This window comes from Falco biarmicus, chromosome 5 (assembly GCF_023638135.1).
Source record: "Falco biarmicus isolate bFalBia1 chromosome 5, bFalBia1.pri, whole genome shotgun sequence".
Taxonomy (NCBI): Eukaryota; Metazoa; Chordata; class Aves; order Falconiformes; family Falconidae; genus Falco; species Falco biarmicus.
In genome coordinates this window covers 89884575-89898225 of record NC_079292.1, presented here as the reverse complement: position 1 = coordinate 89898225, position 13651 = coordinate 89884575, and the positions used below count along the sequence as shown (strand labels likewise).

The following is a 13651-nucleotide window of genomic DNA, read 5'->3' as shown; positions in this document are numbered from 1 at the left end:
GGTGGTTTCATTCAAATTTGATATCTGGTTTGAACATTTGCTCAAGAGGGACTTACCCACAAACATTTGCTTACTTAGTTTCAGACTATCTAGGGAGCGCTATGCTGGCCTTCAGCGCCTCTCTCAGAGATGACTTTAGCACTTCACTGCCCATGCCACCACTGCTCAGTAAGGTCATTCTTATTTTTAGTTTTCTTGTTCCTGCTTGTACCATTTCTGAGTGGCACAATGGTAACTGCTTCCTGGCCTACCTCCCTAGTACAAGTCTGGACAATACACTCTGTGAGGTGCTTCAGAAGAAGAATGCAATTTAACCTTGCACCTGCAGATGCTATGCTGGAAGTATATTTTAATGCACCCATCCTCCTGGACCTCCTTTTTTTGTGGAAAAAGATGGGCAGAATGATTTTTTGGGAGTACTTGCCACCATGATTGCTTTATGTATGATTAATGGGAGGTTCTGGTCCCAGAAAACAAGTTTGGATTTGTGGGACAGCATTATCCTCTAGATGCGAAATGGTCAGCTGTTGATGCAAAACTTTCAGACGCGGAGCCCAGTTGCAAAGCCCCTGTGCTGTGAGCTAGTACCATGACTTCATCAGCCTTTCATGTAGCTTCAGAAGTCTATGCCTGTTTTCAAGAGCGTCAATCACCCTGTGGAGCCTGGCAGCTCCAACTCTTACTTTTTAGTCGGTACCTAGTTTGCAAAGAGTAAGTCCACCAGGGGTGACTGATTGCCTCAGATACCATTCTTCAAACTATCTTTCTTCAAATAGTAATAGCGGAGGACACCAAGAAAATCTTCCAAGCCTTTGATCTCTGTGGATTCTTGAACTATGAAGGAGAAAGCAAGTTCATGGAATCCATGTTTCCATCTGGTGCACAACCCAGGGTTGCTGTAACTACCTAAACCTCATGAACTATGACCTCACGCTATGCAAGCCTTGGAGGCCCACCAGTGTTAGACTTATAAGCATCTTAACAGGCTACACCAGAAGGCACAATGTCTGTGCCTTACCTAACTGGCCTAAGAGCTGATGAAGACTAATGCTTTATTTACCATCAGGTACAGGATTTTTTAACACTGTTTGGGTGCTTGTCTACACCAGAATGATGTTGCACAATCTCTGTGCTCCTGGATCCTGAGAATATGCCTTGACAATGGCAGAGCCCATTTCTGCGTTGACTGAGGCCACATAGGCATGAAGTCAAAAGTGCTTGTCTGAGTGCAAGGGGCTATGTAACAGACTGGGAGTTGATGTTCCCAGTTCTCTCCCAGTCACAGGTGCCTCTGACCCTTGTAAAACCTCTGCAAGGACCAGGGCAGCCTTTCCATTCAGAGAGGAACAGAAAGGGCTGGTTCTTTTTGAAGGACTACCTCCCACATTTTCCAAATTATCCAAGCACTAAGGATTGTACTCACGTACATGATTGAGGAGGTCAACGAACTTTCTGCGTGTCCAGAAGGGGATTGGGTGGGTTCACAGAAATGTGCTTAAGTGGTGATGACTTCTACATATAACTACATTTGCTCTCCCTTCACAACAACATTAAAAAGGAACAGGATCCCCACATTTCCGGGTCATTTCCCCCTCCCTGTGCTCCTTCTGGATAAGGAGATTGATGCTATGCTTTCATTTTTTTTTTGATGCCCCCTAAGACTCAGCTGTTTCAGCTATTCACTTTCTGGGAGCTCTTGATCCACAATCTCTTTCAGGCAAGCTTTCTCCCGTGATGCTCTTTTTTTGATTCTTTCTTCTGTAGTCATGTGTGGTTTTGAATGCTGTATCTGAAGCACTTGGGAAACATCTTGTATCCTAACTTGAACACTTTCCTTAGAAAAATATGTCATTCAGAAGCTGTTTTGCACAGATCAGGAGAAAGGTGGAGACTGAACGAATATTGCTTATTTGCTGCCACTAAGAAAAGACAAGTCAGGGCTGAGGAACAGAAATCTAAGAACCATAAGAACTGGAGTGAAACTAGGTCACAGTTAAGGAAAGAGGGACTGAGCTGGCCATGGATAAGGGAGAATAACCTCTTCAAGGAAATCTTTCCATCCCCCTCTCCTGAATGAGATCCTAGTTTCTGTTTTGTCTATATCCCCATTTTCCAGACCTCAGGAAAAAAACTATGCATTTGTCCTACACCTGTACCTAAGTTTTTGGTTGAAATAGTGTGCAACTATGTCTGTCCTAGCTCATACTGAACCACCAACATGTGGTTCATGTTCCTTGCTTCAGAAGATCCTCACAGACAGATCTCTTTGGTTCCAGAAATTTCCTAAGACCTTCTACATGGGTATTCCCAATACAGAGACATTCAGAGGCACTGTAGCTTTTCTACCTTACGATGGGCATCCAACTCTCCACAGCTCCCTTTTGTCCATGGCCTCCCTCCATAAACAACATATGTGCAAAAAGGCACCTAACTTTGAGAAGTCGTCAAGAATTTAAATGGAATAAATGCTTATAGCTAGACAGAAATAGGTCTCTCTTCACAACGCTGAAAGACTCCCAGTGTACGTAGGTACCTATGTACTCTGGGTTTGCCTTTTTAATAGATATGAGTTTTCCTAAGTTGTTTGGAGAAATACCAATTCTCTCTCCCATCAAGAGTATTTTGCCAGATAAAAGCAAAATAAGAAAGAGTCAAAATAAATAACTAAGTGCATAGTATGACTACAAATTTCTGTGTTTTAAGGATGCTTGCAAATTTAGGTCATGGATAGCTGTCTAAAAAAGATAATTAGCAGACTGGAAAGGAGGGCATGTTGATATGCATTCCTTCCTATGCATGACAACACTTCTGCTGATGACAAAGTTTTGAACAAAAAAGGTAGGGAAAGCTCTGAAGCTCACACAAAGTCTAATTAAGACACATCACTTCTTTGAAATGGTTGACTATCACCACTAGTCATCATTTCAATATCACAGAAGTTGTTTTTCTAATTAAACTCAATAAAATTCTTGCAACAAACATTCAGAAAGCATTTTTTTCAGACAGTTATCTATAAATGCAGTCATTCAGCTCAACTTAAAATGCTGCCAGATCCATCCACCTGTATACCACTTTTGTGCGCTCCTCCAAATATATGAAAATCTATTTTTTTCTTAGTAGGTTTGTTTCCAGATGTCAGATTCCATTTTTACCTCCTGGATAAATAGCAACCGAACATGACGGAAGCCCAGTACATTTAGATGTAACTGTATATTTAAACTGCATACTCAAAAAGCATGAAAGAGGCTTGGGAGACCAATGGACCTAAATTTATGCACATATGCAGAGACCTAATATGTATACATACATGAGTGCACACATAACCACATGCATCGTAATCTTGGTATAGATTTAAAATTCCCTAAATGCTGGTTCAGACAGATTTAATCATACAGGTAAATTTGATTATTGTTATACCTTTTATAACATTTTTTATTCTTGCAGATTGACAAATTAATTTCTATAATAACTTATTTAGGTTTCTATGCATATGAAAATACATAGACGTATTTGTTGGTTTACAGGTATTTCATAGTATTTTTTTATTCTTGTAGAGTGACAATAAACTTATTTCTGCACTAACTGATTTATTTATCTATGCAAATGAAAATACATATATGTATGTGTTGATTCCCAGAGGGATTTTTAAAAGAACTTATGTTAGGAATACTGACTCTCAGAGAGGTTTGTGTTCCTGAATCACTCAAATGCTCTGGAAAAATCCCAAATATATTCCACAATGAGATAAAGATGAAACGCATCAATGATTCTTCCAAGTCAAACAACAGAACTTTGGGTTTATGATCTTGTCTGTGCTTCCCCCATTCCATCTGCCCAATAAATCTCATAGAGTAAACAGCATGGAACACAGTTGGCTTATTTTAAGGATAAATCTACCGAAACCTTGCTTAGATTAAGAGACAGCAGTTCCAGGGAGAGTAAATCTGTCACACTTTATATTTAGATGTTATGCCATCCTTCTCACAGACCTCAACTCAAGTTATATTCTCTTCAAGTACATCCAGCCTGATATCCAACATTCTTTACCACACTTTCTTTAACTACTGTAAAATTCCATGCCTCCTCAGAACTCTGCAGGTGATGATTTCATTAGTGGTACTTGTTTTCTTTGCCTGATTTTTTTCTAGTGTGCACAAACACCCTCAAGTTTTACCTCCTGGTAATGAAGTCTCTCTGTGTACATCAGCTGCTGCTGTACATCCATGCTGTTCAACAGAGCTGTATCAGGTTTAGATTTCACCTTCCCCTGTACTTGGGATAGTAACTCTGGAATCAAATATATGATTATTGGCTGTTTCATAGAAAGAACTGGGATAATCTTATAGAACCATAGAACCATTTTAGGATGGAAAAGACCCCAAGATCATTGACTACAACCGTTAACCCAGCACTACCAAGTCTGCCACTAAACCATGTCCCTAAGCACCACATCTACACATTTTTTTAAATACATCCAGGGATGGTGACTCAACCACATCCCTGCGCAGCCTGTTCCAATGCTTGACAACTCCTTCAGTAAAGAAATTTTTCCTAATATCCAATCTAAACCTCCCCCAGCACAACTCGAGGCTGTTTCCTCTTGTCTTATTGCTTGTCACTTGGGAGAAGAGACTGATACTCACCTCGCTACAACCTCCCTTCAGGTAGTTGTAGAGAGCGGTAAGGTCTCCCCCAAGCCTCCTTGTCTCCAGGCTGAGCACCCCCAGTTCCCTCAGCTGGTCCTCGTTAGACTTTTTCTCTAGACCCTTCCTCAGCTTTGATGCCCTTTAGACATGCACCAGCACTTCAATGTCTTTCTTGTAGCGAGGGGCCCAAAACTGAACACAGGTAATTTGAGGTGCAGCCTGAGCAGTGCCGAATACGGGGGGATGGATCACTTTGGGAGTCCTGCTGGCCACAACATTTCTGATACAGGCCAGGGTGCTATTGGCCTTCTTGGCCATACTGAAGCCATGTTTTGTTTTTCACAAAAAGTACCTAGTAAAGTAAGTATTGCTGTACTGTATTTGACATTTAAAAATCACCCTTGCTATCAAAGTATTGGAAGAAACACATAAAACCGGCCAGAAAACTTATTCCAAATATAATCCTAAAGCAGAAACTCTCTTGAGCAGAGCCTGTAGAATTGTTGTGATTTGCAAATGGCTTTACATGAAGAAGATTTTTAAAAATATAAGCAAAGATAGGCTATCTTCCATACCACTCAAAATTGAAAGGTTATTTCTACATTTTGTAGCAAATTTCGTAGACAACTGCATTCTGCCATAGCTGGATTTCTGGGATTCATTTTCACATAGTAAGACAAGTCAATCTAATAACCTGCTCTCTACTGTCAAAATTTCTATTTTTCGTCTGTCTCCCTCTGTTCAGTCCCAACTATGCACTCCTACCAGTGTCCTTATGCATCTTCCTGACTAGCACCAGAGGTAAGCACCAGATAATTCAGTTCATTCATCCGGCAAAAAAAGTAACACAGCAAAGACGTAGTATTTTACCAGGCTAATGAATTGGATTGCTTACAGAAATATGTGATGAGCATCAGAGCCAGAGCAAAGGAAGTGTCAGGACCACGCAGCTAAGCTTAGGTATAAAAAGGCTACTATATTGTCGGGTAAGATTGGAATACAGCACACTGTTATGTCTATTAGAAAAGCCTTGCATGCGTTGTGGATGGTTTGCTTTTTTACTCAAGCGGGAAACAGTGAAAATGAAGATTTGCATGCCCCATAACCTGCATCCATGACAACATGAAGCCCGTAAGTCTAAAGAATATGTATTAATGACAACAACAGACAACACTAAATATGTCCAAAGACATATTACTAATTTAAACCTGTTTGATAATGGATAAGCTTTCATTGGTGTGGAGGCCATTCAGGACCCCGTAAGTTGTTTTCTTTGCACTAGATTTAAGACAAACTTTCTCCCATTTCTTAGTAAGCAAAAATGGTAATAGCTATAGAAGAGTCTCTTCCAGAATTTCTTACTGCAGCTGACCACCAAATAATCAGCAGCTCAGTACAAAAATATTTAGATGTTTTATTCTGTATGTTTGAAGTAGGTGACTGTACTGGCTAAGTAAATATTTGATGTGATAGAAGAAGTCCAAAGGAGTAGCTATAATGAATTTTAACAAGCATTTGTGTGATGAACAAATGACAACATAGAAATATGCGTCTGGAAATCTGAGAGAAAGATGCCACTTCTTCAGATCAGATACTGGAATAATCAGTGCTAACCACACTAATTTTAATCTGTCTATTCAGACTGAGAATGTGACAAACCCCTAGATGACTTCTTTTCCTCTAAAATGAGGAAGAGACTTAAGTCTGACCAAGTATCTTAATTTCTCACCCCCCTGTACGATGATACAGAACCTTCTCTGATAGTAACCAGAGACTGCACACTTTATCGTGTGCAATGTCAGAAGATTCTCCAGACTGGGACTAGAGAAGGATATGGAGATGATAAGAAAAGGAATTCAGTTTCATAGCTCCTCTTCATCTGAATGTGTTTGCCTGAAGCAAGGATAGTCCAGGTAGAGTGGTATCAAGCAATGATCTGAGCAATGATCAAAGGTATGGGAGGAGAGAACAGGCTTCAAATAGGAAAAAAGTCCTCAGAAGGGAAATAAAATTTGCTGTGTTTAGGGCAAAAGAAAAGAACAACCAGATGGCATAGCAATTGTTTCAAGAGCGGGTTTTTTGCCCTTTATTTGCAGGTTTTGTTAGCTTGTGTTGGTAATAGGAAGATACTCTTTCGTCGGTGATTTGCAGCGCATTCTGTGGGCCGGAGCATAGCTGCCCCTGTGAGGATCTGGTACCCAGCAGTCATCAGTGCAGGTAAAACCTACATGGCTGTTTGAAGTTCCTTAAGAATCCCACAGAGACTGCTAGGATCAGTAGAGCATAGCAACAGCAATTCCCATTGCTATAGAAGCTATAGCAGTTGCATCTAAAGCAGCTTGAAAAGAAATCTAGGAGACAAATTGACTGTCATACCAAAATGAATTTTCATTTATCTCTGTATTCTAATGGTGACTTATGAATAATATACTCTATTCCAGGCCAATTTAGCATAGTGAATTTCAGTACTGCTACTGGATCATTTGAAATGATCACCTGAAGGTGTGATGTTAAACATTAATTCACAACACAGAGGTACACATTTCATTTTCTTTGAAACAGCCTGTCCTTTGAGACATGTTAACTTGTGACCAATAGAAATACCAATACTTTGTGAATCTTCTAGAAAAACAGGGAAGCAACAGTACCATTATATGACATACTAGTCACAGGAAAACTTGTTCTACATCATCACATAAATACTAAACATAAATCCTGTCTTGCTATGCCTTTGTGTTGGCCAGTGCAACAGAGTCTGATCCAAACCAGGCCCTTTTGGTGCTTCCAATAAACAAACAACTAACTACTTGGGTGCATTTCTCTGATGGTAGCCCAATAGTGTGTCCTTTCACTCCATCCACAGTACTGTTTAGAAGCACCAGCCAAACACAACGTATGCGTGGAATGAATTATTTCTGTTACCCAACAGATTCACGGCAGAATGAAACTGTGTGGCTCTGTTAACAAGTATTTTTACAGAATACTTGGAAGACTCAGAGCCATTAAAATCAATACTTTCTCAGTTTGCTTTAAAAATTCCATTATGAATTGTATTTTCAGATGTAATACTCAACCCGTTACATCTTGACTTGAATATTATTGCCCGATTTCAACAATTACAAATGGTTGCCCCAAGACTGGATTAAATGAGTAGTGTTCTGTGCATGGTCCCAGGCCTTGTTTCATCGATAACTGCTCAGCCTTGTGTACAAATGCAAAGTTATTAGTCCACAACTAGGCTTTTTACATAATATGTTCTGTGAACTTTTGACAGCCAACTGGAGAAGCCTTAGTTAAAATGGATAAATAAGTAATTCTTTTTATGGCACCCTCTGTCTTCAAAGCACAGCTTCCATTAACTCAGTTCTCAATTAAGCAAACCAGGTGCTGTGTGCCTAAGCTGAGAAGCACTTATGTTATGAAACGACATCTCTTAAAAAAAAATAAATAAGCAAATTCCCTGGTAATCTTGTGTTCTTATTTGATTCAGATACTAGAACTGGTAGAAAATTTTCTGGGAATGATGTAGGGGTTTGCTAGCAAAACTGGAGAAGAGATAGCAAAGGGAAGGGTGCTTTGAAAAACATTCTTCTCCCTTCTTCCTCTCACCCTTTGGAATTAATTTCCATAGAAGATTATAGAGAGTTTTACAGAAGGTTAGGAATACAGCTAATTGTCCACTGCTTGTTCCATTCCTGTGCAGAGGAGATGCAGGTTTAACTTAATTCTACATGAACCTGTATTAATTCAGGCTCTGTACCTGCATTTTTCTCAAAGGAGGGATTTATAAAGGTATAGGATACCTAGCCAGAAACAGCACTGCTCCTACAAAAGCCAGGTTGCTGAGATGGAAAGAAGAGGTGGGCTCAGCAGTCAGCCTTCTGCAAGGTCGTCTTCTTACACCTACATTACCCATGGAATTCCCAATAGCCCCACTCACAGAAGAAAACAATGAAGTTTCCAAAGACAAGGATTTGGCCCTCTAACCTTGCCTACCTCCCAAAAGAAAAAAGCATGACTACTAGACTTGCACTTTTCCAGAAGTGCACAAATTCAAGAGGATTTTCCTCTTCAGAACTGAATAGAATTTATTCAATCTGCTTCATACAGGTAGATATTAAGAGCAGAACTACCAAAGCAAAGCTTGTTGCATAACTAGAGGTTTAGTTGAGTCTTGTGAGAAGTACCGGATCAGACAGAAAATGAGGCTTATGCAAATGTGACTATTCAGAACAAGAGTGCCCCAAAATGGAGGAAACAAAATTTTAGTCATGCTACATGAAGCACAGAGTGATTCTCCAGGAGGAGACTTTTCTTTTCTTTGTAACCTGCCTTTGGGTTCATTAGGTTTGTAGTTACCTTGGGAACAATGGTAGTAAAAGAACCAGAAAAGATTAGGCTGGTATTTTATACAGCACTGTCCCCTACTTGAAACCCAGAATTTATTTGCCTACAAAAAGGTTGTAAAAAATACTGGTTTATTCCTTTCATATCACATAACTTTTAAACCCTCCTGTAATATTCTTTCTTCTTTTTTTCCTTACTTTATAGGTATTTTCACTGAAATGGAATACACTGGAATTATGACAAACTAAGAAAATTACGCAGAGAAACATTTTGAATTATGTAACATTTAAATATTCTCAGACATTTGTTTTTAAATCAAAGTTTTCAAATTTTTTATTACATTCATATTGAATTTATTCCACGTAGACTTCTAACTTGAAATTCCTACTGTATAAAAAAAGAGCTGGCACTGATATACATTTATAATTAATGAAGAGAAACAGACACTTTCAGAGTGTTTACATTCTCCTCTAGGAGGAGATGAATTCTACCCTAAAATCACTTATTTCCCACCATTCACTTGGAAGAGTCTAAACAATAACTCATATATCGGTATCTAGTGTGAAGATGTCTACATTTGGCTAACTGCATTGCAGTAATGAATTTATTTACTGCTAGCACAACATGCACAACTTGCTCATTACCACTTTGTAGTCTACCTTTGCATACTGAAAAGCGTCTACTTCTCATGCTGGCAAACAACAATTAATACAGCTTTATATTAACCAATGTATGCCAAAACCATATGCCAAAAACTCAGTCAAATAATTTTCTCTGGACATCTGAAGGACCTAATGGTAATTCCTCAACAGCACACCCTTTCCTAGTCCATCTAGCAAAGCAAAATAAAGTAGAATATAACAACATGAAGCCTTACCTGAGTGCTTGCAGAAGATGATTCATACCAATGTATTACAAATACACAGAATAGTGTAAACTCTGAATGAGAAAGGATACATTCGTATGGCTCCTGTTCTTGTTCCAATCGCCAGAATTTTCTGAACTGGGTCAAAAGCTAAGGCAGTGGGTAGATAAGGAAAACCATGGCGAACCGTCTGAAACAGAACAAATGAGCAAAGTGACTGAACTGTAACCACAGGTAGCAGCATGTATGTCTTTATGTTACGTGTACAGGAAGAGAATCTGTATTTTGCTATATGTTGTAGTATTTGCAATACATTTCAAGAAATGTATTTTAAAAGATAAGAGTATTTTGAACATGAAGGTGAATTTCACTCGTCAATTTCTAGATGTGCTCTTTACTCTGTAATATTTTAAATGGTTTTGTTGCAACAAAGTAGATTGCCATAATATATGCCATATACTGCCGGTATATATTGCTTATATGGTATACTGAAAGATAATCTCAATATGTAAGACAGCTGAACTGTAAATTGAAAAAAAAGACACATAATATGCTTTTAAAACACTGTCACAAATAACCTCAGCCTCAACAGAACAGCTTCAGCGGAAAGAAATGGAACACGTCCAGGGGAAAAGATCCAATAAACCAATAAGCTGAATTGAGTCTACGTGGTAAAAATCCTTAATATCAATTTGAAAAACAAAGGTGCCAGAGAAGACGTTCTCAAAATGAGCAACTGAACCACTCACCCTTTCTCAATCTTTATTTATAATACTATGCTTTTAATTCTAATTTTTGTGGAGATACCTTGGGGAAAAAATGAACTGAGCATGACATAACACATCCCTGAGTTTGAAGACTGCTTCAAATAATACTTTGTTACCTTAACCTGACGGTTATGACCAATATGACCTGTCTGATTCTTATGAGGAAGAATTTGATGAGGGAGAACACTAATATAAGAAAAATATTGAAAACAACTAGACTATACAAAAACACACAAAAATGAACTGTCATTCATTTTGCGTGTGTGACTGCTTACAGAAAATTGGGTAACAAATAATTTCATTTAAATAAATGAGTTATTATTATATTACCATTATTATAATTAGTAATAATATTTAATACAATATTTAACTCTAAGATTCACTCTTTTTTTTAGAGTATGGTTGGGATTGGAGAGGAAGTACTTTGAACTGAACGAAATTTAGTTTTTAAGACATTTTCTCGTTCCTTGAAATTATCTTGTTCATGAACTGTCTGCTAGAGCACTCAGCAGTACCTAGGGAACATGATTCCTTAATTGCAGACCTGTTGAGTAAAAGGCAGCTGATGATCTATACAGCCGTATTACTCCAACTCTTCCATTACAGCTGGAAACACTTGAACTGATACAAGTAGTTTGGGAACAACCAAACATAGATTTTTTTTCAGCAAATAACCACTCCCTTAAAAGAAATCTTACTTATATCTTAATTATTGCTGATAAGGAATGTCATCTAAAGAAATACCCAGTTATTAGTTTCTAGACAGCAAAAACCTCAGGAACACATGCTACTTCAGTAAGCTGTAGAAAGTAACTCACTTTTTATGTTAATGTAGACATTTATCAAAGATCTCCCCAACTCTGTTTCCACTTTGGTTTGCTTTGTGGGTTTTTTTTTAACCTTCTGATCTTCTTAAGTGGTAGGACTACTCAAATGTATTTTTTTTGGTATTCTGACATCTAAGCTGGAACTAGACTTAACATACTATAAAAATGGGTCTAACTCATGTCACAAAAACATCAGGAATTATGAATTGTAGTATTTTCTAGTGTGTTGAATGTTTGGCCTGACTGCATTACTAATTTTCTATTATATTTGAAATTACTTTATTCTTGTGACTACATGTTCCTCCTTATCTGAGAAAACATGTATTTCACAAATTATCTTTCTTCATTAGTATTTTTTAGAAATCTTCTTTGTAATAAAATTTTAATTTCTAGCAATTTAGTCACAGTAAGTTTTCCTGATATTTAGCTATGACGAGCTTTCAGTACTATTTTTTAGATCTAAGAATGCAAATATCAGTATTTTTAAAAACTTATTTGCATTCTTGCCTTTGTATTTAGCATCTCCTTTGTATTTTCAGTATTTCCACAATCTACAGTCAGACTTTTCATTTGGACATTTTAATTGGGTCCTGTTATTGAGACAGAACTATGTTTTAGAAGCACAGTAATACACACCTTTTCAGAATCATAGTTCAGTAATAATTCTTGAACTGTAGGATTAACTCAAAGGTATTACTTCTACTTTGCAGCAGTTTTCCAAATTTGAATGTTTACACTAATTCCAATTGGGAAGTTCTTCTGTATGCAAAATTCTGCCATTTGTAGAATAAATAAAAATAAAATAAAAATTGAAGTCTATTGAACATTCAAGTAAATAAAAATTTTCAAGCAAAATATTTATATTTATTAGGACTCTAAATAAAAGACAAGAACAGTTTGGAAGGCGAGCCAAGCTACACTGTATGCAGTTAAGACAGAAAAAGATACCTTTATAATTGAGATTTTGGCACAAATTAGAGAGCCTCAGAAGTGATTCTGAAGATCAAGCCTATTCAACAGAAGAACAGGGACAAGCTCTAACACTTCAGACCTCCAGACTCTTCTCAGGCTTGGTCCAACCACCCTCCTATTTCCAAGGACTGTGAGAAAAATTGACATAAAAAGCTAGCACTTGAAGTAGATTTTTCAATTACACGTTGAAAATGCTAGTGTGAGCATACTTTTAAGAATGAGCAATGATTCTAGAACTGTGCCTGGGCTTCCTTACAGCATTTACTAATACAGATGAAGAAGAGGGGAAGGTCACAAAATTACCTTGATTCTAGGGTGACAAAAAAAGAGTATGTTCTTACTTAATCTGAGTTGTGTCTAGTAAGAACAACATAGACCAAAACTATCAATGGTGAGCAGAAAACATAAAAGAAAGATCTTTTTTCCAAAATTAAACTAATCTCAATAGCAGGCAAAAGTAGAAAAAAGTATCCTAAAACATTGCCTGTGTTTGAAGAGATATAGGACCTACCTACTCTGAATGTGCTAAAAAAGGTGCCAAAAAAAAAGAAAAGGAGAGAAAAAGCAGACAGCAGATGGAGCCAGGACTGCTTTTCTCCACATTATCCAGCTTTCTTTTATGTCTCCTTTTTTTAGCATGCTGTCTCTAGAGGCAGTCTGTGCTCCCTAGGACATACACTTTATGTGCAATATGTGAAATAATTTATTTGAAACGAGAAATTTACAAATACAGCTACAATTGCAGCATAAATCCTTGTTGAGGTTTGTTATTCTCTTTTAAAATTTCTTTTAAATTTTTTAAGCAAATATTCTTATGGTGAATTGCACATATATCATTAAAGAAATCTTTACACAACCAATTTACCTAAATGAATATAGGAAGTTGATTATTTGGGCTCACTAGGATTCTACCAATGAACACTTTAATATGCTTTACAAAACATAACAACAATCTCTTTTTGTCTAAGATACAGTGATATATTTCATTAGCTGAAAAAAAACCCAGAACATTGCACTAGTAATAATATGCAATATCCAGTATAATTGTTCATATGTTGTATAATGAAAATTTCCAGTCTAAGAGTTTTTCTTAACTTTTGTTCTATGGTAGTTCGTATTAAGACTGCAAAGACACCATTTTTTAAAAGTGATTTTTATATCCTCTAAATAAGTCCAGAAAATAGAGGACTAAACTTCAAACTGCATCAATTAACTGACAGGGTTTAA

At 37.4% G+C, this 13651-nt stretch overlaps 1 protein-coding gene across 4 annotated transcripts in view; it reads right to left on the bottom strand.

Moving 5' to 3' along the window:
• The window catches only part of STXBP5L (syntaxin binding protein 5L), a 203097-nt gene that overhangs the window by 175301 nt on the left and 14145 nt on the right, over nucleotides 1-13651 (bottom strand). For all 4 annotated transcript variants that reach the window (XM_056339640.1, XM_056339641.1, XM_056339642.1 and 1 more), the window contains exon 2: nucleotides 9951-10048. In XM_056339640.1, the coding sequence (XP_056195615.1) occupies nucleotides 9951-10048 (98 nt within the window). The remainder of the gene's footprint in view (nucleotides 1-9950; nucleotides 10049-13651) is intronic.